The sequence below is a fragment of the Drosophila takahashii genome, chromosome 2R (genome assembly GCF_030179915.1).
Source record: "Drosophila takahashii strain IR98-3 E-12201 chromosome 2R, DtakHiC1v2, whole genome shotgun sequence".
In the NCBI taxonomy this organism is placed as follows: Eukaryota; Metazoa; Arthropoda; class Insecta; order Diptera; family Drosophilidae; genus Drosophila; species Drosophila takahashii.
Genome location: NC_091679.1, coordinates 36,881,470 through 36,904,464, shown reverse-complemented (window position 1 = coordinate 36,904,464; position 22,995 = coordinate 36,881,470). Strand labels below are relative to the sequence as shown.

Sequence of the window (22,995 nt, the reverse complement as noted above, 5' to 3'; positions counted from 1 at the left end):
TCAAAAGGCAGAAGCGAAATTGTAGCTGGTGCGGAGGGAATCCTTTTCAAAGACGCCCATACTGGTGGTGATGGAAAAGCCTTATAAAAAAGGAAATTAAAAGAAATTAAAAAATCAAAAAAAAAAACCAAACTATAACAGTTTTTCTTATTTTAAAAACGCTTATAGAGTGGGCCTACTTTTTTTTTAAATATATTATATTTAAAAATACGATGGCTGGTAATTACTGATAACACAAGCTAATAAAATCCCGATTTTAATCACCCCAAGCAAAAGCTCTCTGGAATTTACCGTAGATGACTAACCAAGAAACATGCAGTTTGAGTTTTGGGAAAATTGTGATCAAAGTATTATTCCTTTTGCCGGCAGTTTCGGGTTGGTAAACCTCTTTTAAAATTAATAACGTTTTTCTGTTAACCAGTGTAGACAGTGATAATTTTACGTAGCGCCCTCTGTCGTATTTTACACAAGTACCTTCTACATGTATTTTTTAGCTTGTAATGTTTTTAGTTCTTATATGGAAGTGATTCCCAAAAAAGTTCAGTCTGGGCACACTGCGCCGTGCACCGCCAAAATTTTGGGAAATAAAAACTTTGTTTAATGAGCGTGAATAATGATGAATAACGAACCGAATGGGGATCAGGAGGATGAAGCGGAGGTGCCACCACCGACATCCGCAATTTCGGGCCAGATCAAGGCCATTGCCAAGGACACAGTGCACAAGATCTGCTCCGGCCAGGTAAACTATAGGATTCCTAGTTTGTTTTCTCCGGTAAACTCTGGATTTCAACCATTTCAGGTGGTTCTCAGCTTGGCAGTGGCCGTCAAGGAGCTGGTGGAGAACTCCATTGATGCGGGTGCCACGCTGGTGGAGATCAAGCTGAAGGATCAGGGCCTGCAGGGCGTGGAGGTCAGCGATAACGGCAGTGGCGTGGAGGAAGTGAATCTGGAGGGCATGAGTGGGTACATATATGTAACCAGAAGAAAGTAAGCTAATCCCACCTCCCACAGCGGCCAAGTATCACACTTCGAAGATCCGGGAATTCGTGGATCTCCTGGGCGTGGAAACCTTTGGATTTCGTGGAGAAGCCCTGAGTTCCCTTTGTGCCTTGTCCGATATGGTGATCCAAACGCGGCACAAGTCCACCGAAGTGGGTGAGTCCTGGCCATGGGTACTCCCTATACTGCAGCCCACTAAAACCCATTACAATTTCCAGGCATCAAAGTGGAACTGGACCACGAGGGCAGGATCAAGAAGCGTTCTCCTTGCGCCCGCGGCATTGGCACCACCGTCAGCCTGGCCAATCTCTTTGCCACTCTGCCCGTTCGTCGACGGGACTTCACGCGGAATATTAAGAAAGAGTTCACCAAGATGTGCCAGATCCTGCAGGCCTACTGCCTGGTCACCAAGGGTGTGCGCATCCTCTGCAGCAATCAGACACCCAAAGGAGCTAAAACGGTGGTGCTTCAAACACACGGCAACCAGGAGGTCATGGCCAATATATCGGCCATATTCGGAGCACGCCAGGCGGCGGATCTGGTGCCCCTGAAGTCGCCCTTCGAGCAGGGTCATCTAAGCGAGGCGACCCTCCGGGCAGATCTCGAATCTTCCGCAGATGCAGCCGATACGACTTGCACGCAATTCAGTGCCGAGGATGTGGAGCGTCTCAATCAAGCGGACTTCCAACTGGAGGGCTTCATTTCCAGCTGTCGTCATGGCGCAGGACGCTCCAGCAGAGATCGTCAGTACTTTTTCGTCAACTCAAGACCCTGTGATCCCAAGAATGTAAGATATAACCGTTCGTTAAGTACTTTTATAAATTAAATTGTAATCCTTACAGATAGCCAAGGTAATGAACGAGGTGTACCATCGCTATAATGTCCAGCAGCAGCCCTTCATCTATTTGAACATAATCACGGCCCGCTCCGATGTGGATGTGAATCTCACGCCCGACAAGCGCCAATTGCTGATCAACAACGAGCGGATTCTCCTGCTGGCGCTGAAGAAGTCCCTGCTGGACACCTTTGGTCAAACGCCAGCTACTTTTCAAATGCAAAACACCACCATTGTGAGCATGCTGGAGCCTAAAATAAAGCAGGATAAAACTGAATCCCCTCAAGAGCTTGGCAAGGAGGAAAAGTGTGAAGAAACGGTTGATGAAGATGTTCCTATTAGCTCATCGCAGAGATTCATGGATGTGCTCACCCAGTGGCGACGCACTGGCGACACAAAAGGTACGGCGCCACCAGTTCCCATTAAACGGCGATGCAGTGAAACCGAGGAGTTAGCCACGCGATCCTTGAAAATGCAAAAGATTCATACATTTCTCAGCCAAGAGTCGCCGAAGGAGCAGAGCTCGAAATGCGAGTCGGAAACTGAAGAAGCGAGTGATGTGGAAAAGCCAAAGGAGAACAAGGAGCAGGGCAATCTGGATGATAGTTTCCTGAACCTTAAAGAAATGGCTAAGGAGTCCGAAGGTGAGAAAGCAATTAAGACTAAAATATCCTATAGTAATTTGTCTATTTCCCTCTACAGCCTATGATCTTCTGACGCAACCTGCCAGAGTTCCTCGCATAGATTGCAAGGTACTGACGCCGATTAAAAGTCGACGTAGCATTGCCGAGTTCAAGAAAGACACAAATTCACTGACCAAACAAGACACCCCGGCAAAAACCAATCCAAAACCTCCCAGCTCTCCTCAGTTATCCCAAGAAACCGACATAGTCAGCGACGATGACGACCACATTGAGCTGCCCACACGCATTGAGTTTGATGAAGGGGTCGAGGAGGGACCGCCTGCCAATTTCTCAAGCGGAGAATTGACCACCTCGCTGGAGGAGATTGCTGCATCCTTAAAGGCCCAAGAGGCTCTGCAGCGGGATCGAAAAGCACGTGCCAAACTACAACGTCTACGTTTTAAGACCGAAATTAATCCCAACCAGAACAACAATGCGGAGGCCGAATTGCAGCGGGAAATAGGCAAGGAGGACTTTGCCCGCATGGACATCATAGGACAGTTTAATCTGGGCTTTATCATAGTCAAACTGGAGGATGATCTCTTCATTGTGGACCAGCATGCCACCGATGAGAAGTACAACTTTGAGACACTGCAGCGCACCACTCAGTTGGAGTATCAGCGCTTGACGGTGCCCCAAAATCTGGAACTGACTGCGGTAAACGAGATGGTGCTCATGGACCACCTTCCGGTCTTTGAGAAGAACGGGTTTAAGTTTGAGATAAATCACGAGGGTAGGATTTGGAATTTTATTTAGTTTCCTTACTGATAATCTCTTATTCCTTTCAGCTCCTGCCACGAAAAAGGTGCGTTTGTTGGGCAAGCCTCATAGCAAACGCTGGGAATTCGGTAAGGAGGACATAGACGAGCTCATCTTCATGCTGCAAGATGCGCCCGAGGGCACCATTTGTCGTCCGTCCAGGGTGCGTGCCATGTTCGCATCTCGAGCCTGCCGGAAATCCGTGATGATTGGCACTGCTCTCAACAGAAACACAACGATGAGGAGACTCATCACCCAAATGGGGGAAATTGAACAGCCTTGGGTAAACTTACTGCAGTAAGATTTTGAGAACAAGATTGGCTTATTGTTTCCGATTCGCAGAACTGTCCACATGGACGACCCACCATGCGTCACCTCATAAATATCACAATGCTCACGGACAACGACGATGATGAGGAGGAAGTTGCTTCGGCTCAACAAAAGCCGGAATAGATGTAAGATAAACTATTGTTGCACTTTTTATTTTATTCAACTTTTTCTTTTGAGCCACTAAGTATACGTCATTGTTCTGTAAATGCTTACTTGATTAACGATTAAACGACAGGATCAGACTTAAAACTAGAGACAAATACAAAGGTTATCACTTGAGTATGTCTAACAAGCTACTCGTTTTGTTGTTTTGTTTTATAACTATAACTAGATTACTAGATCGTACGCTAAATATAGATACACGGGTACGCTTTATATATATAATTTGAGAGGCTACATACTTTCGGGTATATGTGTGCTATGGCTTAGTTTTGATTACTAAATGCTGCTCTGCTCGTATTTAGTGACTATTCGTAACTAGAGTCGGCTGAGAAATTCAACGATTTGGCAAACAGTTGTCTTTCCTAGTTGGCCATAATTTACTCTTACTTCGTGTTATATATCTTACAGCTGTCGTATCGTACACAAACAGTTTCTCGATCCGTAATACTAGAGTTTAGTGTTTAAAACTATAAGTTTGCTAAGCCACAAGTATAATTAAACGCTACATTCTTCCTGTTTAGTGTATAAAATGCATGGCACCCATAGGGAACAGAGTTCGTTGAGCAAGTTTACCTTAGAACACAACACTACAGTAACTTAGTGACTATGACTACAGCTACACTTTGATTCAATATTTCCTTTCAATTCGATTCCAATTTTCCAGATTTCGTTTCGTTTTCTTTTTTTTTCGTTCGCGTCGTTCGTACATTTTGTAAATAAAAGGCAACTCATGAACATTTTTGTTTTTAACGCTGATTTTCCCCTTTCACTTTAACAAACTTTGCAGGTGGTTCAGTTCTTAGGTGTTAAATGTTTGTTGGATAAGTTATCTTTGGAAACAAATAGTGATTTGTCACTGGAAACAGGGTGAAGATGGGTGGAACTGGGAAAAACTTTTAAAAACTCAACAGAGAAATTCAACGATTAGTTTGAAATTGAAGTTCTAAAGCTTTTCCTTTTAGTTTCAGGTTCCCCTTCCGCCAAATTTCAAGCCTTGGCCGCCTTAAATCCACAACGGACCTATGGTTTCGACTATGATGTCCAGCACATCCTGGCGTCCCATCTCCTTGAGCGTCAGCAGGAGCGCCATTATCGTGTGCGAAACGGAATTGGAACTGTTACCGGGGTTGCTGTTCGCCCGACACTCCCACAGGTTCAGGATCTGTTCGGTGGGCGAGGCCTTGGTGGCAAAGTAGGCGATGTACCTGTCCGTATTCAGCTTCTTGGCCAGCAGTCGCCAGTCCCGCTCATCCGCCCGCGGAGGATCCAAGGCGGCGCAGATCAGACGCTTCGTGGCATGCGGCAGCTGGACAAAGTCCATCACACAGCTCTCGTTCACATAGTTGCCCTGGCGATCGATGGAGATGGTGGTGTTCGTGGTGGAGGCCAGCTCCTCCGCCGATCCGCTCATGCAGTGGGCTGGAATGTTGAAGGTGTAGTAGTCGTCCTCGCTGCCCTGGCCAAAGTCCACGCACAGGGTATTCTGATCCTGCCGCCGCAGGCTGAACTCGCAGTGCAGGATGGAGTTGTTGCTGAGGATGTGCTGGTAGGGAATGGCATGTTCATACGGTGCTGCCGCCTCCACATCCGCACTCCTCACGCGAATGCTAAGATTCCGGCTGTTCAGCGAGAAGGCAAAGACCTGGCTCTCGCCCAGGAAGCTGCCACCCAGCTTGGCCTCCACATTGGCGCAGATATCCCGGCTGTTGGGGAAGTCCTTGACCACGTAGATCCGCAAACTGCAGTTGGCGCTGCTGGGTGGCGTGTGCTGACTGAAGGCCAGCAGCTTCATCTTGATAGCGGGCTGCTGAATCCTCGGTTCCGCCACCACGGTGAAGTGTCCCAGCTGCTCCGTCATAATGAACACATGCGTCGCCTCCAGCTGCACGAACATGGGCGTGTTGATGGTCTCCTCGCCAACGGATACCGCCCGCCGCCAGTTGACACTCAGCTCGTCGTGCTCGCTGTCCGCATGGTAGATGTGGACATGCCACTGCTCCGGAGCCACCAGGCAGTGGGGAATCTTCAGGATCACCGGCTTGACGAAGCTGTAGTTTCGCGGCGCGCTGTGCACCACGCTGCTGCACAGGATGGAGCTCTCGGTGGCGCAGGAGATGCGACTGCACTCGTCGCTCAGCAGGAGCAGCGAAACGTGCTTCTTTAGGTGCTTTCCGATGGCATGTTCCGGCACAAAGAGCAGCAGCTCTCCGCCGTAGAGGCGCAGTTGTCCTCCTGCGCTGCCCAGGAGCTCGTAGCTGCTGCTCTTCGAGGCGTTCAGTATGGACAGCTTGCCGTTCATATCGAAAGTGGAGTTGGCTGATGGGTAAGAATTATGATTTAATTTAAATCGCATATGTTAAATCTGTTTTACTTACAGGTATCAGCGGTGGAGGATTCACCCGTCTCTGAAAGATAATCCACGCTCAGATGGTCTATGGGATTGGTGTAGCTAAAAGATAAAACCAACCTTAATTAATAAAATCATCCTTTATTGGTCTTGGGGCTTACAAAAGTATTTTATGTTCATTGAAGATTAAAAAGTTTATGTCAACACATTGTTAAACACAGCAAGAGAAATTTATGGTGTGAGCACAAAAAATATCGTGCCAAGAATATTAAAAACCGCATAACTATAGCCCCTTTTAGGGGAATTTTAATGGCTCATGAGTCATATTCTTGTCATGAACAAGTAGGTATTAGAAATTAAGAATTCAGAACTGACACATAAAAAACTGTAAGAGCCACAGATAAAATTTAAAGCCATTCTTTATAGTTCATTTTGTTTATTTCAAGGCTTATGTTTGTAACTAAAACTTTAATTAAAAGTCAAAAAAGCAGAGAAGTATGACTTTCAATTCCCTGCCAAATAAAAGTGTTGAAATTGAAAAAACTCCGAAGAAAGCGAAGATAATCCGTTAATATTAAAATGTTGTATGTCCCTGCCTGCTTTTATTGCCAGCGTATTTATACCATATTGTAACCAAATCAAGACTCAAGAGTACCCAAAGGATAAAAAGGACATATAAGAGGGCAAACTAATAACATTTATGGCTTATTTGTACACTTACTTGGCGGACAGATTGGGCACATCGTAGTGGTGCTCGGTGACGCCTCCTCCGCAGCCGATGCCCATGCCCATGATGTGCTCGCCGGGCAAATAGCGATGTCCGGGATTGACGTAATCGTATCCCATGTTGTTGGCCTCGATGTGCATGCGCATCTCCTTCTTTTCCACAACGCCGGGCATATAATCCGCGTCCATTACTGCAAAGCGGAGTCGAAATACACACGGTCAATTTGCTGGCGGCGTACGCAACGCAACTCGGAAATCGGCAAGGAGCGGAGTCCTTTCAACTCACCTGAACGGGCCATGTTGTAATGGGGATTGGTGCGGATGCCACGGCGGGCGCAGCAGATGAGCGCGGTCCCAAAGGCGAAGCACACCGCGGTTATGAAGGCCAGTCCCAGATAGAGGGTCCAATCGAAATCTGCAATGGCGAAACGATGCGCATTCAAATTAAACTGCTGAATCGGCTGATTATACCCTGTAATCTGAGTTGATAGAGGGTGTCCTGGCACCTTAGTTCTTTATATTATTTAACAGTCTTCCAAATGTTCTTAATTTACAGTTTACTAGCTTTATTTGTACTTTGAAAACATATTGAAATAACTAAGGATCTTTAAGATATTCCTTAAAAAAAACTTATAAAAAAAAAAAAATTTATGAAATGAATACTATTTTAAATGTTTTTTCTTTATTTTAACACTTTCAACTAGATATTTTCCTATTCTTCCAATGACTGTGACTCAACTACTGGGTATTTTAGAGCTCATCTTCGAAAGTGGTCCTTCAAAATCCGTTCACCTTCTAGAGAACCGAATGGCAATAAAGCCAGTCTGCCTGCAATTTCAGGCTGTGAACCAAGATGCTGCCACCCCAACCCCTACCAATTGCCAATCTTTGTGTGCTTGGGCATTAAAAAAAAAGAAGAGATTTCTGCGTAAATCCGCCACCCTCATGGCTTTTCAGGATGCCTGCCAAGCGAAATCCACACATTCATGGACGTTGAGTCAACCCGAAAAGCGAAACCGAACCGAACCGAACTGAAGTGAACCAAACCGAACTGAACTTTTCCATAACCAAACAGGCATCCTCTCACCCATTGTCATCAATCCCGGGCAGCCATGCGTATCCGTATCTGGCGGAGCAGAGCACTGTGTATGTCTGTATTTAATGTTTTATGTTTGTATGCTCATCCCCCGTCCAGCTCCGTCTATTTCGCATTATTATTCGCCGGCGGCCCCCCGTCGCCAGCAGTCAGTTGCCCGACATCCCAGCATATCCAGTCCCCATCTCTGAATCTCCATAGCCATCCAATCCTCCCTCCCAACCCATTGGACGCCCATTGTTGCGCTGCCTGTTTCCGTTGCTGTGATTGTTGTCGTCATTGTTGCTGGCGCTGGCGGTGACTGGTTGGCCAAAAAGGAATCGCTGCAGCGCAAGGAATTACTCAGTATATATTATGATTATTATGCCATGCCGTATACTTATACCGGCTCCATGGAGCAGGGCTAGAAGTGGGAAGTGGGAATTGTGGGTGGGCGGACGCATTATACAATGTATGAAATGAGCAATTATATTCGCTGTAAATCAGCGGCAGCATCGGAAGCAGCAGTAGAAGTTGAAGTTAAAGTCCCTATTCTTGGAAGCATCCCCAACAGGGAACTGAATACTCCAAGGATCTCGGGGCTTTCGTTTTCCCTTTGCTTTTGTGCATTTTGCATGCTGGTTTTTAGATTTTTTTGTTGTACTTTTTTTCTATGATTTTTCCTCCTGCAAGGGACTTCAAAGGGGGATTCGTCTCCTTGGCCTGACAAATACGCTTTTAATATCAGATGGTTGAGTACGGAATGCTGACAATGGGCCATGATGAAGCCGCAGGTATCGGTGGCCCCAGGGATTTAAGCCCCAGGATTGCTTGAGCTTTACCCAATCGTAATAAAATCGAAAATAAGCTGCACAGACTTTTCAGCAGGCAATCAAATAAAAGACAAACCTGCCAAAAGATAACCCCCAACAACCCAAGAACTCCTTGTATCCTGATCCTTTCAATTACACACTGTGACAGCCATCTAATTGATCCCCATGGACCGCACAAAACTATGTTTGAGTTGGGTCAATCGCACACTTTTCCCACTCCTCCCCCCCACTGATGAAAATCGAAGCGCAAACAGCAACAATGAGACGGGAAAAGCCCACAATTGGGGTGGCAAATGGGGCTGGGTGCTGCTGTCTTTGCCGCACGCCTAATTATCTGGCAAAGCATATAAACCCTCAGCAGACCAAGGACCCCCACTTAAATCTCAATTCCAAGTGCTGCTGCGATTGATTTGCGACCCTTCTTCGATTGGGTTTCGGGATTGGGATTGGAAGTCGCAAGTTTAGAGAGCTGGGGGTCCTTTTGGGGGTGAACTGTCCTATCTATACTTTCTATACTTCTATATATAAATAAGCTTCGTGGTCGTGCACAAACAAATGTACTTGGTTAATTTCCCATTGTGACAATCAGCGTTGAGTGCTCGGCTTTTGTGCAAGGATTCTGTGGATTCTGAATCCTGCATCCTCTACCCCACTGTTATTGTTGTTCTATCCAACTGTCTACTTTGTTGCTCCTGCCCGCCTGGCATTCATCCTTGTCATAAGCACAGACTCACCATCCTTGCCAATCTGGCACTGCTCGCCGCGGCATTCGGCCGTTTGTATGTCTTTTCCGGCGCACAATGATTTGCCATATCCTGGGATAATGTCGGAACTGGAAGCAGCCGAGTCGCTGGGGCTTCCTCCTGCTGCTCCTGCTCCTCCTCCTCCGGCGGCGATGAGGGCGGCCATGCCCACTCCGGCTCCCAGGAGCAGATCACCGGCTTCCTCCGCCTCGGAATTCTGCATCTGAGTCTGGCCCTGAGTCAGGCACTTCCGGCGACGCACTTGAATGCACTCCGCGGAGCAGATGCTCCAGTCACTCCACGCCGACCAGCGGGCCACTGAAAATGGAAGGCACAGGCAGTTTAGAAATCAAAAGTCATATTAACATGATTTAGCACACATTCCCGACAGCGGCACTCCCCGGGTCATATATCATTCTAAGGAGGGGTGCAGGGGTATACTCCATAATCATGGACGTGGACGTGGCATTCCCCTCTTTTGGCTTCCTCACAATTACACTCTAATAGATGGTCCATGGGGAGAAATCGAAAGTTTGTTCCCACCATAAAATTAGTGGGTCTTCCTCCTTCCCAGATTGCTATACTTCTTGTGTTACCCCCGTTGGAACTCCGCCTCTGTTGATTTTTGGGGTTTGTGCGTGGGTGGGTGGGTGAGTAAAAGTGATTGTCATTTTAATGCTTTTCTATTTTCGCATTTTCTTTGCTATTTCAATTTCCCTGCTTTCTTTTAGGGGGGCCCGAAAACGGAAAGTCCGAAAGCTAAACAAAAAGCCAAAAATGTTCATGGTGTGATGCATGCCAATGGCAGCTGAAATATATGTTCGACAGCCATGCACTGAGCAAAAATATAAAACTTATGAAAATTAAAAAAAATAATAATACAAAACTGATTCTAAAACATATTAGCATTTAACAGTTCGAATATTTAATATGTTTTTGATATTATGGTTTATTATTTTTATTCAAAAAACGTTTCTGCATAGTTTTCTCTTTCATTTGGTATTTAAAAAAATAAAAAAAATCTACCTATCTCATAGAACTATAAGTTTTAATTTCCCATTCCACACAAAACACAACTTTTCGCTCAGTGTGCACACATACTGGCATAAATACATCGGCATTTGGCACTTCCTGTTTTGGAAACATAAAACCACCCCCAAAAGGGGCGCACAGAATTCCGGACTTGTCGCCAGCCATCATCACATTGCCAGGCATTTAGTTTCCCCCGCCGCATCCTGGTCTCCCCCATCCCCTGCTGTCAATACCCATCCCTGGACGTATCCTTTTCGAACCCCAAAAACTAGACTCAGACTGTTGCATGAATCAGAGAGCGTAAGTCGTGGTAAGTGATTTTTAAGTTGCTATCTTGCCGCCATGACGTCACTGGCGATGGAAAAGTAAGTCACATCAGTTAAAGCCAGTTGAAGCATAGGGCAGTAGTGATTTTTCGGGGGAAACCCCGAAACGAATGACGCCACGGTTGGTTGGATGCTGATGCTTTCGGTTCGCTTTAACACGATTGTTTATTGGATTGTTGAGGCCCCAGTGGATAACGGGGGTAACCCCAAATGCCCCAACCCAACTAAAAAGAATTTAACTGTCGTCGGCTCGTTAAACATTCAAGTTTAACTGCTCGAACACAATGTCGTATTGAATCCTTTCTGAAACCCCCACCCTTTCCCCCAAATATCTCCTGGGATGGGAACCCTTTGAGGGAAATGCACATTGTCGGGCTTTCGGTTCAACTTACTGCGCTTACTCGACGAAATGTCAAATCCATCAGGGCTCACGATTTGAGTGTCCTCTGTTGTTGGCAGGCGACAGTGGCGACGTCAGGACGACAGGATAATCATAGGCGTTGGTGGGCGTGGCGTGGCAGCAGGACCATAAGGTTGACACGGTTCCATGGGGATGAAAAGTCGTCGGATGGTTGGTAGGAAGGAGTCCGGAAAAAACGAAAGCCAAGCGAAATTTAAAATTAATTTTATGACACACTTTTCATAGAAAAGAAATACCCGAGTCCACAATGGCAGCCTCTCCCTTCTGGAGTATATATATATATACCCCACTACCCACTCCAATTCCCATTCCCATTTGCCCCGCTTGTCTGTCAACAATTGCTCATTGCTGTGCCCGCTGTGCGCCTGGCCAAGTATCCTACGAAATCTCCGTGTGGGTGAGTGTCTCCCTGCTCGGGCACTACAATACAATACAATGGCAATACAATAAATTTACATGAATAAAAGTGAAGAGTCTCAAACACATGCCGCCCGTGCGTCTGTCAAAAAGAGCGCCCCACAGCTACCACCGAGCACCTCATTCCATTCGATGGCATAGCATACCATTCCATTCCAGATTTCATCCTCGGTTCGAAGTCCCAAGACCCCAGATCCCTTACCCTCCTTCCAACTTCATTCCTTTGTCACCATTTAGTCGGTGGCACGCCGACGGCAGGCGTTCCCCACTGCCAAAGTCGGCGGCCCAATCTATCCATCTATATGCGCCATATACGCTCGCATGTGGAGATATCTGTCGACGGTCCATCCAATCCAAGGCACCGAATGCGTGTTTAAAATGAAATACTCAGCACTCACTCAAAAATGTATTATACCATTGCTCGCACTGGGTATGCTGACTATCCAGAGGGGTTGGTCTATATTTAGTACCAGTGTGTATTAAGTTGTTAATCTTCAGAAGGACTATTTCAAAATTAATATAACAGAGATTTTCTGGGCTTAAAATAATTTGATGACTTCAATGGTGTACGATTTGTTTGGAAAATTATAAAAAGTTTGTATGTATTTCTACACATTGAAATATCTTACAACCTATCGATTTTTATTTTGTTTAATTTATATTTTAATAAACACTGTTAGGAACTAAGTGGCGGAATTTTGAATTTCTATCTGGATTAGTCTCTAATGAATAAAATAATTAAATATTCCACGCAAATCCTGTTCCCCCAAATCAATTGGAACAGCACTCTAATCACTTATGTAAATCCCATCCCATTTGGATTATGATAATCACCGAAATCCTTAGAGTATGCCTAGTTCGCATTGACCCTTGAGCTTATCTTATCTTATTTTTTTCCTTTTGTTTTGTGAAACGCCCCCTGAACTTTTGCGTTGTGCAGTGCTTTGTGTTTTGGACCACTGTCCCTGCCACTCTGCACCTTCCCCTCGAAATCCGACTTTCCTCGCTGGTGTGAAAAATACGCGTTGTTCTCGACGCTCCAGGAGATGTATCGACAGAGTCAGCGGGGCAACCGAAGGTATTCCAGCAGGGGGATGTGCAGGTGGCGCCCAAGCTGGATTCTCCGCCGCAAAATACCATTTAAATTGACAATTTTCCTGCTGCTGCTCTACAGCTGCCTTTAAGCTTCCCCGAGTTTTCCCCCAAAACCCAAACCCGCATAATGGGCTGGCCGCAATTCGATGCGCCCACAATTTTGCGGATGACCGCAGGAACGTACCTGGACATGCGGCGCAGTCGGCGGACTTCTGGATCTGGGGACCCGGACATTGGGCGCCCCCATTCAACGGCATTGGATTGTTGCAGGTCCGCGAGCGCTTCCGTCCCTGGCTGGGTTTGCCCGCACACTTGCACTCGCGCCACGGACTCCAGGTGCTCCAGCCACCATTGACTGTGGGTGGAAATCGGAATCGCAGAATAAAACAATTAAGAGCGTTATCGACCAGTAACAACGACCACGAGATTACCAGGTACTCAATTTAACGTGCTAAGGGATTATTGAGCTTATAAGCAAGCGCAGATTGCGTTTTTTAAGGGTTATTTAAAATTTCTTTGATTATTTTTAATGTTAATAAAAAATTACTCCGAACTTATAGTCTTTAAGAATTAAGTTTAAGGCAAGTAAAGATTCAGAACTTAACAAGATGAATTTTAAGGGTAATTTTATCCATCAAATATTAAACTTATATATTTATACTGTAGCCCCTGGAATACTGACCATAAACGATGAGCACGGCGGAATCGGAGACGCGTCTGCCGGCGATATTCTCCGCACTGCAGCTGTAGTTGGCCATGTGCTGCAGCGCCACCTGGCGGAAGGTGAGTGTGCTGCCCGAAACGCTGATCCCCGGCTCGCTGTCCGCGGTTATGACCGCGTTGTTCTTGTGCCAGGTGAGCTTCGGTTCGGGGAAGCCGCCGGGTGGTTCGCAGCGCAGTTCCGCCCGAGTGCCCAGCTCCAGGCGCAGCGAGGTGGGCGACTGGTTGAAGGACTTGCGAATATCTGTGGTGGTTAAAAAGCCAGATGCAGGATACCGATGTAGATATAGATGTATGTATAGATTCAGATACGGATAGGGGTAAAGTGAGCTAAGCGAGGGTCAGTTGTTGACAGAAAGCCACCCCTGACAAAGGTGCAAAGTTAACTACAAGAAATACACTTTAAGCAAAAGTCACTCGCTAGCAAAGTATTTACAATTATTTTGGATGAAATAGTACGACCGGAATACACAAATTAATTAATTAATCATATTTAATCAGATTCATTAACTTTACCAAAAAGGCAAAAATAGATTCTTGTTAATTATGAAAATACAAACTGTGTAAATAAGTTAGGTACAAAATTAAGACATTTAAAACTTGTAAATTAATAACCCTTCAAAAATATTGAAGATAAAATTATATCAATTAAATTAAAGGGTATTTAAGTCCAATACTTCCTTATAGTAATTTCATAAATAATGGAATAGTTCTCAAATGAAGGTAAAAGTCGTTTGATTTGTTATCAGTGTACTCACAGGCTATGTGGACGGTGGCCGCCTGACTCTTGACCACGCCACGTGACGACCAGGCGTGGCACTCGCACTTGAAGGGTCCGTCGCCGAAGAACTCGTCGACCAGGTCGCGGTGGATGGTGGCGGTGACCTCCTCCATGTTGACCCCTGTGTGCGGATCCACGTGGGTCTCGTGCGTCGACGGTGGCGGCTGCGAGCTGCCGCTGCACTTGAAGATCACCTGCAGCGAATGGGAGGCCTTGCACTTGAGCACCGCCGGCCGATTCTTGACCACGAACACACTCTCCGGTTCGATGAGGAAAATGGGCAGCGTATTGCTGGCCTCTCCGGGACTCAGCTTGCCATTACTGTTGAACTCCTCGAGGAGTATGCCCGATCCACCCGATGCCGCTCCTCCCGATGATCCTCCCGAGGTGGAGGAGGAACCATGAGAAGGCCTGCCATTCTCGTCCTCACTGCTATTCCCCAGCAGCTCCACGTTGTTCTTGTGCGACGCCGACTCCTCGGTGACCAGGGAGTTGGCAAAGGGCGCCATCGCCGTTAAGGGATCGATGGCATCCTCCTCCAGGGAGGCGGACAGACTGCCGTAGTCCAGCTGCGGCAGCTCCAACTCTCCGGAAGCTGACAGCGAGAACAGCAGGATTACCTGGAGGTTAGCCAGCAGGGCAATCGCATTTCCGGCTCTATTAATCACCGCCATGCTTCGCTATTCTGTGGCGGGTTTCGGGGTGGAGGAGGTGTCTCTTTGTCCTGCGCTTCCTGTGATGCACAAACCGATGCACCTGCCGCAGGGGCACCTGCAATTGCTGTTGCTGCTGCTGCTGGCGATGTGGCGAGCTAGCTGAAGGAGCCGAAGGCATTAGCATTAGCTGCACACTCGCTGCGTTGACGTGGTGAATACGATCTGGAAAGTCAGATAAGAAACGTGGAGTTAGCCATGTGCATGTAGCTTACTTCTACGACCGGGCAATTTGCGCACTTGGCATTAAGGCGATTATTTACAAAGCGGTCTGTCAAGCCACGAAAGTGTCCATGCTTTGACTAAAGTGTTCATATCTTTGACGCACACGCCTGGCATTAACAAACTTATGGTCTTGGACTTGGATTTTACTATTACTATTCGAGACGACTTGCCGACACTCTAATGGTTCGGAAATTAAGTCATTAAGTCACTTGAATGACTAATTCATTTCTTATAATATTGATGAAGACTACTTCATTACAGCAACTGAATTCTATAATACTAAAAATTTAGCTAACAATTTATAAGGATATATACCAAAAGGCGATTTATTTACTCAGTATTGCATAATTTAAATATTTAATGAAACACTCCGTATACACCTGCTCTTTTATGACGTAAAAAAGAAGAAAAGGTGTCAGTTTACAATTCCATTTCCCAGAATCAACCATTCTTTAAGGGTGGGAAAAGGAAATACTCAGGCATCAACCCCTTCCCTTCCCATTAAAAGATGCTCACTTCTCAAACGAAACTATCTTCATATACTATACTTCAGTTTAGATATCATTTCCTGCTTTACGTAGGCCTGATTCCAATCTCTGCCACTGTCAGGATCAATAGAAAAATGAAAATGTATCGGCTGCACTTAGGTCCCTAACTTCCTGTCCTCGCAGCACAATCGATGAGTTGTCTCCATCAATCAGGGGACCAATACGCCCCGGCCAACGACCAATTTCCAAGTGTAGGGCAGCGTGGTCACAAGTTACAAAATTTCCCATTAGCCATGCAAGTCATGCCCGAGGTTCTACGAATCGTTGGTACCTAATCGAAATATTAATAACAGGTATAAGTATGCTCCGCCACACTGCAGTTCTCCAGTTCTCCGGTTCTCTCTGGGCACCTCACCTAGGCCTTTCAGGACGTGGTCTCTTCTACGGGCTGTGGGAAAAGTGCCTTTTGTCTTTCAGAGTTATTAAGTGGTAGGTGGAGAGGTAGGGCATGCCTGCACGAACACCGCGATAAGTCCGGCCCCCGTCTTTGAGCCCCGTCACTTTGAGTCGGAGTTTATGCGTTTGTCTTCGTAATTATGTATTAATCATGCATAAGTTAAAACTCAAAAGCCCCAACCGCTCAAACGAATTTTATTGCCTCCAACGTGGGCCATTAAAAGGCGCATCAAGTAAAAGTCGATATGTAAATTTTGCGGAAACGCTGATATGCGATAAGTGATTATTATTAGAGGTCCATGCGCCACAGCTCACAACTCCTCAACTTCACAACTCCACCAAATCAAAGTTACCCAGTAGCAGGCAACCCAACCAGTCGTGACCACGAATCGTAATAAAATATCGGGTAATCAGAAGTTAAAGGGAAATAATACATTTGATGGGTCGTCATCGTCGTTTCTTTCGGCTTAAGCGCCTTTATGCGTAATTCAATTGGATTTACAGGGTGCTTGTGGACACTTGAGTGTCTGTCAATATTCTCCTTCGTGTGTGCAGATGGGTTGGGCAAATGCTATATATGCTCATTCTATATATGATGTCTGTGGGCGGGCGGTGCTCATGTAACTGACCAGATTATAATAGTCTTTTCCGACTCTATCCGCTTTGTTTTGTGTGTGCATTCAATTATAGATGGGATATTGAAGCTCGTTTTGTTTTCGATTTGTCTAGACTTTTGTTTGACGAGGCCGAGATTTCGGGGCCTCATTGTTTGCCGGGCTGCTTGGCTAAATTACATTTCGGCTAAAGTAAATCGATAGCGCCATCAGCGAAAATCGAACAGATTTTCTGGTCTTATAAACAAAGCATACTTATTTATTACTGCAGCTCCTCTCAAGAATAATGCTGAATATTTACATGACAACGGGAGCAGGCGAACTGATGGCGAGATTAATCAAAGCCTGGCACATAAAATAAAAAAATACCCCCGATTCGATCGATTGGCTGTCTGCCTTATCGGACCAAAAGCGTCAGTGATCTCGGAGCACATTACATTTTAATAGATTTTTAATGAACTGAAGTAGGCCAAATGGATTGTGAGAGGCGCTCTTATCAGCGACATTTCATTGTCTGCGGGTGTACTTTATAATCGGAATGGGCTTTATTTATTGAATGCAAACTTGTCGTTGGCAAATAAAAAACCTGCATTGATTTTGGCACGCAAGCATCCGGGGAAACCCCCTCCACTTCCTCATCCTCTGAATGACTGAATGAATGACTGGATGGCTGGATGACAAACTGTGGGACACACACGCACATGCAGTGAGGAAAATATTTGCAAACAAATTTTAAGTTACTTATGCTGTTATTAAACAGAAAAAATATGAATGGTAGTGTTAAAGGATTACTGGCAAATAGGATGGACTAATGGCTGAGGACTGAATTAAATCACGCTGAAAACTTTTATTGGAATGACATTCCCTATAATTTCGATGGAATGGCTAACAACTTTCTGGAAATCGTTCAGGATTTGCTCATTTTATTTTGCTTAAATCCAAATTCAATCAGCGGAAACCATGGTATGGGTATTTATTGATTTTTGATTTGGTTTTTAAATAGATACACAGATGGGACTCACTTGTATCTTTAAGGCTAAGTTGTGTGTTTGAAATTATTAGAAATATTTATATTAATAAAGGGGAATATTTATTGAAGGTTCATTTTAAGTCCTTTTTTCTCTGTGCAGTCTTTGAGATTTATGGCCAGATACGGCAAGTTGCGTGTGCATGTAATCATCTTATATTGTGAGCAAGAGACGCCACCGAAGTCCCGCTGAACTTTGATGATTTCCCAAGCTCTCGGATTCCTCCTCCGCGAAGTAGAAGGAGGATGTGGATGGGGATGTGGATGAGATTGTGTCGCCAGCACGGCACTTGCTTCCTAGGCAGCCAAAGACAGCCCGAATGAATGGGAAATGCGAATGGAAGACTGCGTGGGATAATCGGCGTCGTATTCAATTTAATTTCACAACTATTGCGGAGCCTCGGCGAAGTGTAGAGGCGGAGAAGCCCTTCCTGTGCCGAACGAGAACTTCCAAGTGAACTCCAAGAACACAGATTCGGCTGGCATTTCGGGGAATGGGAGATTGGGGATGGGGAACAATGCCAGAACACACAAAACAAGTGAGCATTCTATAAAATAATTGATGACTGACTGACTCAGTTGCTTGGCAGCAATAATTTTTATACTTCTGGAGCACTCGCACACACACTCTCGAGCACTAAAATCAAATGCCACTCGAAACGCTGCGCCAGTCGCTTGGTGACTGCCCTGAAGTGGATGATGGTGGATGGTTGATGGTGGATCCATGGATGTCTGAATGTGGATGTATGAATGTGGCCGTGGCAGATGCCGCTGCCTCAATTGCGTGTGACTTGGTTTCGCTACTCCTCCTTGTAGTTATGTTGTACAATCGCCGGAACATCTGTAGCACAAATGAAATCTTTAGTGCCCAAGGGACTGGGGCATCTGTATTTCACATGTTGCGCATTTTGCCCACACAACTTTGCTCTGCAACTTGAGAACCTATAGAGGCAGCTATTGTGAGCTCTCCGTTCGCTTCGCATTTTTTCGGGCCACGCTTGTCTTGTAATCAAACAATTAAAGATGATTTTAATTAATCTATTTATAAAATCCTCCCCCATTGCCGCTGCGAACCGAGCCGCCGTCATAACTGCTCAAAATTTATCAAAATCAACTCGACTCAACGGGGGATGCTAGCAGAACGACAACAGCAAACATCTTTAAATTAATTAAGCGTAATTGTCGAGGAATTAGAAGGAGAAACAAAAGTTTCAAGCATGAGTTATGGGCCAGATACAGCTCATGTTACTACAAGATACAATCGTAGATACGATATGTGATGCGGGGGAGGAGCAGGGCCAGCATATTTGTGCCCCGTCTGCATGCAATAAACAAATTATTTATGATTCCATCAGCCGCACAAGTAGCACAAAGTGAACAACTGTTGACGGCCCTTATCATTTGTATCGTATTAGCAAAGTTCTAATGTGTCCGGTTCTAACAAATGATGCCCGTGGCCTAATTTATGTTGCCAAAACTGGTGCCACATGATGCCAGCTGATGATAGCCAGAGAAAAATAGACACAGTTGCCTACGCAGGCCGAAGATGCAATGATAAGAGTCTGTTATATATAGAAAGTTTGAACCTATATATATATATATACGCCTATGGGCATGTTAATTCCCTCTTGATTCTCACCGTCATCGATCGGATCGGTAGGCCCAATCCAACGATTTACGAGCTGCGCCCTTACAACCTTCGGCTACCTACTTTCGGAACAAAGCCAGTTGCCGAAAGAAAATGAAAAGAACCTATTCTTTCTCTCCGATCGACATCTAATCCAGGGTTAAGTCGCGATCCGGTCCCATGAACCTAGGAACCTTTAGGAGCCCGAACGGTAGAGGCCTCTACATATGTTGTAGAACCGAATGACAATTAATCACCGCAGGAGTCAAAGATGTTCATGCAACGTTCCCATGTCCCGAAAATCGAAAGCCGAACCCTACATGCTTATATATGTACCTCCAAGCCCTTGTTTGCCCATCCATCGAAGGGAACAGCTGTATCTGTATCTACGACGGGGTATGAGTCTCGATTACTGTGCTCTTGCACAACCCCTAAAATTATTATTATTATGGACTAGGCCGAGTGTGAGAACCAGTGAAGGGGTAAGAGTAAGAGCTGCGCGTAAATTGTTAAAAAGCAGAAACCAAAGTGTGAGTCCAATCATTACGTGCATTTGTCAAGGCCTGAGAATTGTTCCGAATGTCGCTGCTGGTTGTCTGAGACCCATACCACTTTTTGCCATACTAAACCATATATACCATTCCATTTCGTCTGTCTGTCAGTCAGGCGGTACGTCAGTCAGTCAGTTAGGACGTTTCGACGTCCAAAGGGGATCATTATATGCCAATTGGCGATTGTTTGTTACCCACTCGCCGCCGACCCACCGTTTTTTGTCGCTTTGGCGGAGGGTTGGTAATTGCAATCCACATTTGAATTTACATTTGAATAACGGTTACATGCCCGAATTATAACTGTAATTGCGGCATGTTGATCGCGGCATCCCGTCGGTTGGAGTTGTTATTATAATTGTAGCTGCATCTTTTATCAATGAATTGAGTGCTGCACTCTCATGAGGGCCTCTTAAAAGCCGCCCGTCCACCCTCCAATTCCCCTCTGTGACAAGAAAAACAAAAATAAACGTACTGAGAAAAAATACGAAACCCATTAAGTCGATCGAGAATGTTTGGATAATGGTAATGGCAATTAAAACTTTTCATGTTCTAAACTTCCGATTGATATGAAACAAAAGTCTCATAAAACTAATAAGATCATATTTTAAATGGCTCTTTTATTTAGATTTTGTTATTGATAGCAAACCTTTTCTTATATGACATACGATTATGATTATCAAATCAATTTCAAAACTCGGATAACAATTTTCTCCAAAAAATACAGTCTGTTTTAAAATTAAAAGGAATTTAAAATCTATTCGTAGATTTTCTCCGTAAAAAAGACAGCCTGTTTTGAAATTTATAGGAATTTTAAATCTATTTGTAGATTTTACTTGGGCTTATTAAATGTCTACCATAATAACAGAACATTTTCCATAACTAAACTGAAAACTAAAATATTTCAGTAAGTAAGTGTAACACTGTATTCTTCTATCTCCTATCGGGGTTTCATATTACTGAAAGTGTAACAAGAGTGATGTCTTTTTTTTCTGTGCATAAACACACACAGTCGCAGCCACAGCAAATACACATGGCTAAGCGCAATCATAAAATACAAATAAAAATAAAAATACACGATGGCGTTCAAAAGGGCACGCTTTTCATAATAAACATTAGCGAGCGGCCCTGTAGCCCCTGTCGACCCCCTCCCCCTCCACCGCCGTCTGTCCTGTCCTGTCCCGCGGTCACATGGTTCGAGGGTCGTCCGATCCGCTCCAGTCGGTTCCGTTTCCCCCCTCCTCCGCCCCCGCAGTTGCTCCTGGGCCGCTTGTTTGTTTGTGAATTGGTCGTCTTTAGTTACACTTGAATACGTTTTGTGTGTTGTCGCCGTAGTCCACTGTTTATGTGTGGGTTATGGTTAGCTGGTTGGCACTTCACCTCCTACTCAATGCACTTTGCACCTTAAAATAGCATTGCAGTGGCATACTTAGCGGCGCAGGAAGCGACGGACTACTGCAGTGCGCCCCTTTTGAGTGTATGTATGTCTTGTTTTTATCCTATCCCATCCTGTCCGAGCTGCAAGGGTTTCTTATTATAGTTAAGCATCGCTACTTACCCGGTGTCTCGCTTTTGTTGCTCCCGTTTCTGCAGTGCGACCAAAGGACGAAGGACCAAAGGAGCGGGCTGTTGTCTTAGGAGCAGGAGCCAACATGTATCCAGATCCAGTTACATGTCACCAGCCCCCCTGGAATCCCTATCCTGGCAGTCTATTTGTGTGCTGAAACCTTATCGCTTTTAGTTTACTTGTCTCCGCTTACACTCATTATGACCGAGCACTTCACTACTTTGCCTTTCTCACAGATATCCTGCTGGTATTATGATTATTACGGCACTAGGTAAGGTATCTCTATCCCGCATATATCTCACATATATCGCTGTTCACACGATCTCGCACTTGGTTCTCAATACGCGCGCTCGAATATACGAATACGAGTTTCGAAAACAAACAACCACCTCCACGAGCCGGCGTGCGTCCGTTTGCCTCGACGTTTGGCGTTCAAATGAGACGTGCGTTCGTGGTCATGGCAGAAAAGGCTGCGATGACAGAGGCCTGCACTCAGAGAAAAAACCATAGCCTGGAGTGCCAGAAAGTCACCCCAGAAAATATGGCATTAGCATCCTCTTCTGTAAGAAATGTATTGTAGTGGAAAGTGGTTAGCTGACGCTTGTATTGTATTGCATTTTTAAGACAAATACTTTTTGAAAGCTTAAGTTTCACTAAATATTAATATTTATTTTTAAAAGTTATTAAAAACGGAATAAACTATGATTGATTACCCTAAAAATTAAATTACTTCAAGATTATTAAGAATAAAATTCACCTATTAATTGGGCACTAGGCTCAAAAATATAATGTTGAGTAGTATTTGAAAATTTTATTTATTTATTTTATCTATTTATTGTCAGGTGAAAAAGTAAATTATAAATTGCCTATAACCTTGGTGTTTAATAGTAGCTATAGCTGCTGTGACCTTAAGCTACGTTTGTGCCGTAAATATTTTAAAATTTATTTTAACAATTTTCTGTAAAATTTAAATCAATTTTTTAAATTCTTTTCCTAGTTCCAAGCTCATAGGGTTTCCTTCAGAAAAGTGTGCTTATTTTTCTGAGTGCAGCTGCGCTCTTTGATTCGGAGTCAGAGAGCGCGTGGCGCTATTCTCCCGCTCTGAGAAAAAAATACTCGCACACAGCATCCCCAGGAGGAGCACGTTGTGTTGTTGTTGTACGCAGCATATGTGCAGGAAGTGGGAAGTGGGGGGAGGGGGAAAGGGGGGTAGAGCTCCAAGAGAGAGCGAGAGAGCACTCTCCCATTTCGGACGCACTTTACGACGTGGATGTATATGTAAGTATGTCTATATGTATATTGGTTCCTTGGCTATTTTGTATCTTTCCTGCCTCCGCCAGCGTGTTGTTGTTGTTGTTGCTGCAGCATTCTAATTTTACGCACTGGATTCCTGAGATACTTTCATATTCCCGTTCCGTTTGATGATTTATCGACTGCAGCGGCAAT

The 22,995-nt window shown here is 45.0% G+C and overlaps 2 protein-coding genes across 3 annotated transcripts; one reads left to right on the top strand and one right to left on the bottom strand.

Annotated features, from left to right (window-relative positions):
* The first annotated feature begins 573 nt into the window (after positions 1 to 573).
* Positions 574 to 4,852, top strand: Pms2 (mismatch repair endonuclease PMS2). Of its 2 annotated transcripts, XM_070213284.1 has the most exons (9): positions 574 to 739; positions 800 to 959; positions 1,012 to 1,155; positions 1,218 to 1,786; positions 1,842 to 2,478; positions 2,537 to 3,250; positions 3,306 to 3,559; positions 3,619 to 3,731; positions 4,731 to 4,852. In XM_070213284.1, the coding sequence occupies exons 1-8, from the start codon at positions 614 to 616 to the stop codon at positions 3,727 to 3,729; spliced, it is 2,715 nt and encodes a 904-aa protein (XP_070069385.1). In that variant the 5' UTR covers positions 574 to 613; the 3' UTR covers positions 3,730 to 3,731; positions 4,731 to 4,852. The 2 variants fall into 2 exon arrangements, with proteins under 2 accessions (XP_070069385.1, XP_017016098.2); XM_017160609.3 differs by lacking the exon at positions 4,731 to 4,852 and having other exon boundaries at positions 3,619 to 3,902.
* unc-5 lies at positions 3,743 to 22,109 on the bottom strand. The gene is made up of 10 exons (XM_017160597.3): positions 21,541 to 22,109; positions 14,262 to 15,162; positions 13,466 to 13,747; positions 12,968 to 13,138; positions 11,243 to 11,296; positions 9,484 to 9,810; positions 7,128 to 7,256; positions 6,837 to 7,032; positions 6,144 to 6,217; positions 3,743 to 6,084 (listed from the first exon to the last, which is right to left on the bottom strand). Exons 2-10 carry the CDS (start codon positions 14,956 to 14,958, stop codon positions 4,772 to 4,774), a joined length of 3,243 nt encoding a protein of 1,080 aa, XP_017016086.2. The 5' UTR covers positions 14,959 to 15,162; positions 21,541 to 22,109; the 3' UTR covers positions 3,743 to 4,771.
* Positions 22,110 to 22,995: the final 886 nt, after the last annotated feature.

Excerpts from the sequence above, each read along its gene's own strand:
- Pms2 (XM_070213284.1), top strand. The coding sequence starts at position 614 with ATGATGAATAACGAACCGAATGGGGATCAGGAGGATGAAGCGGAGGTG. Across the intron at positions 1,787-1,841 it reads GACCCTGTGATCCCAAGAAT|ATAGCCAAGGTAATGAACGA; the intron begins GTAAGATATAAC and ends TAATCCTTACAG. Across the intron at positions 3,251-3,305 it reads GTTTGAGATAAATCACGAGG|CTCCTGCCACGAAAAAGGTG; the intron begins GTAGGATTTGGA and ends TATTCCTTTCAG.
- unc-5 (XM_017160597.3), bottom strand. The coding sequence starts at position 14,958 with ATGGCGGTGATTAATAGAGCCGGAAATGCGATTGCCCTGCTGGCTAAC. Across the intron at positions 13,139-13,465 it reads CGCCGTGCTCATCGTTTATG|TCAATGGTGGCTGGAGCACC; the intron begins GTCAGTATTCCA and ends TTCCACCCACAG. Across the intron at positions 9,811-11,242 it reads CATTTCGTCGAGTAAGCGCA|TGGCCCGCTGGTCGGCGTGG; the intron begins GTAAGTTGAACC and ends TTCCATTTTCAG.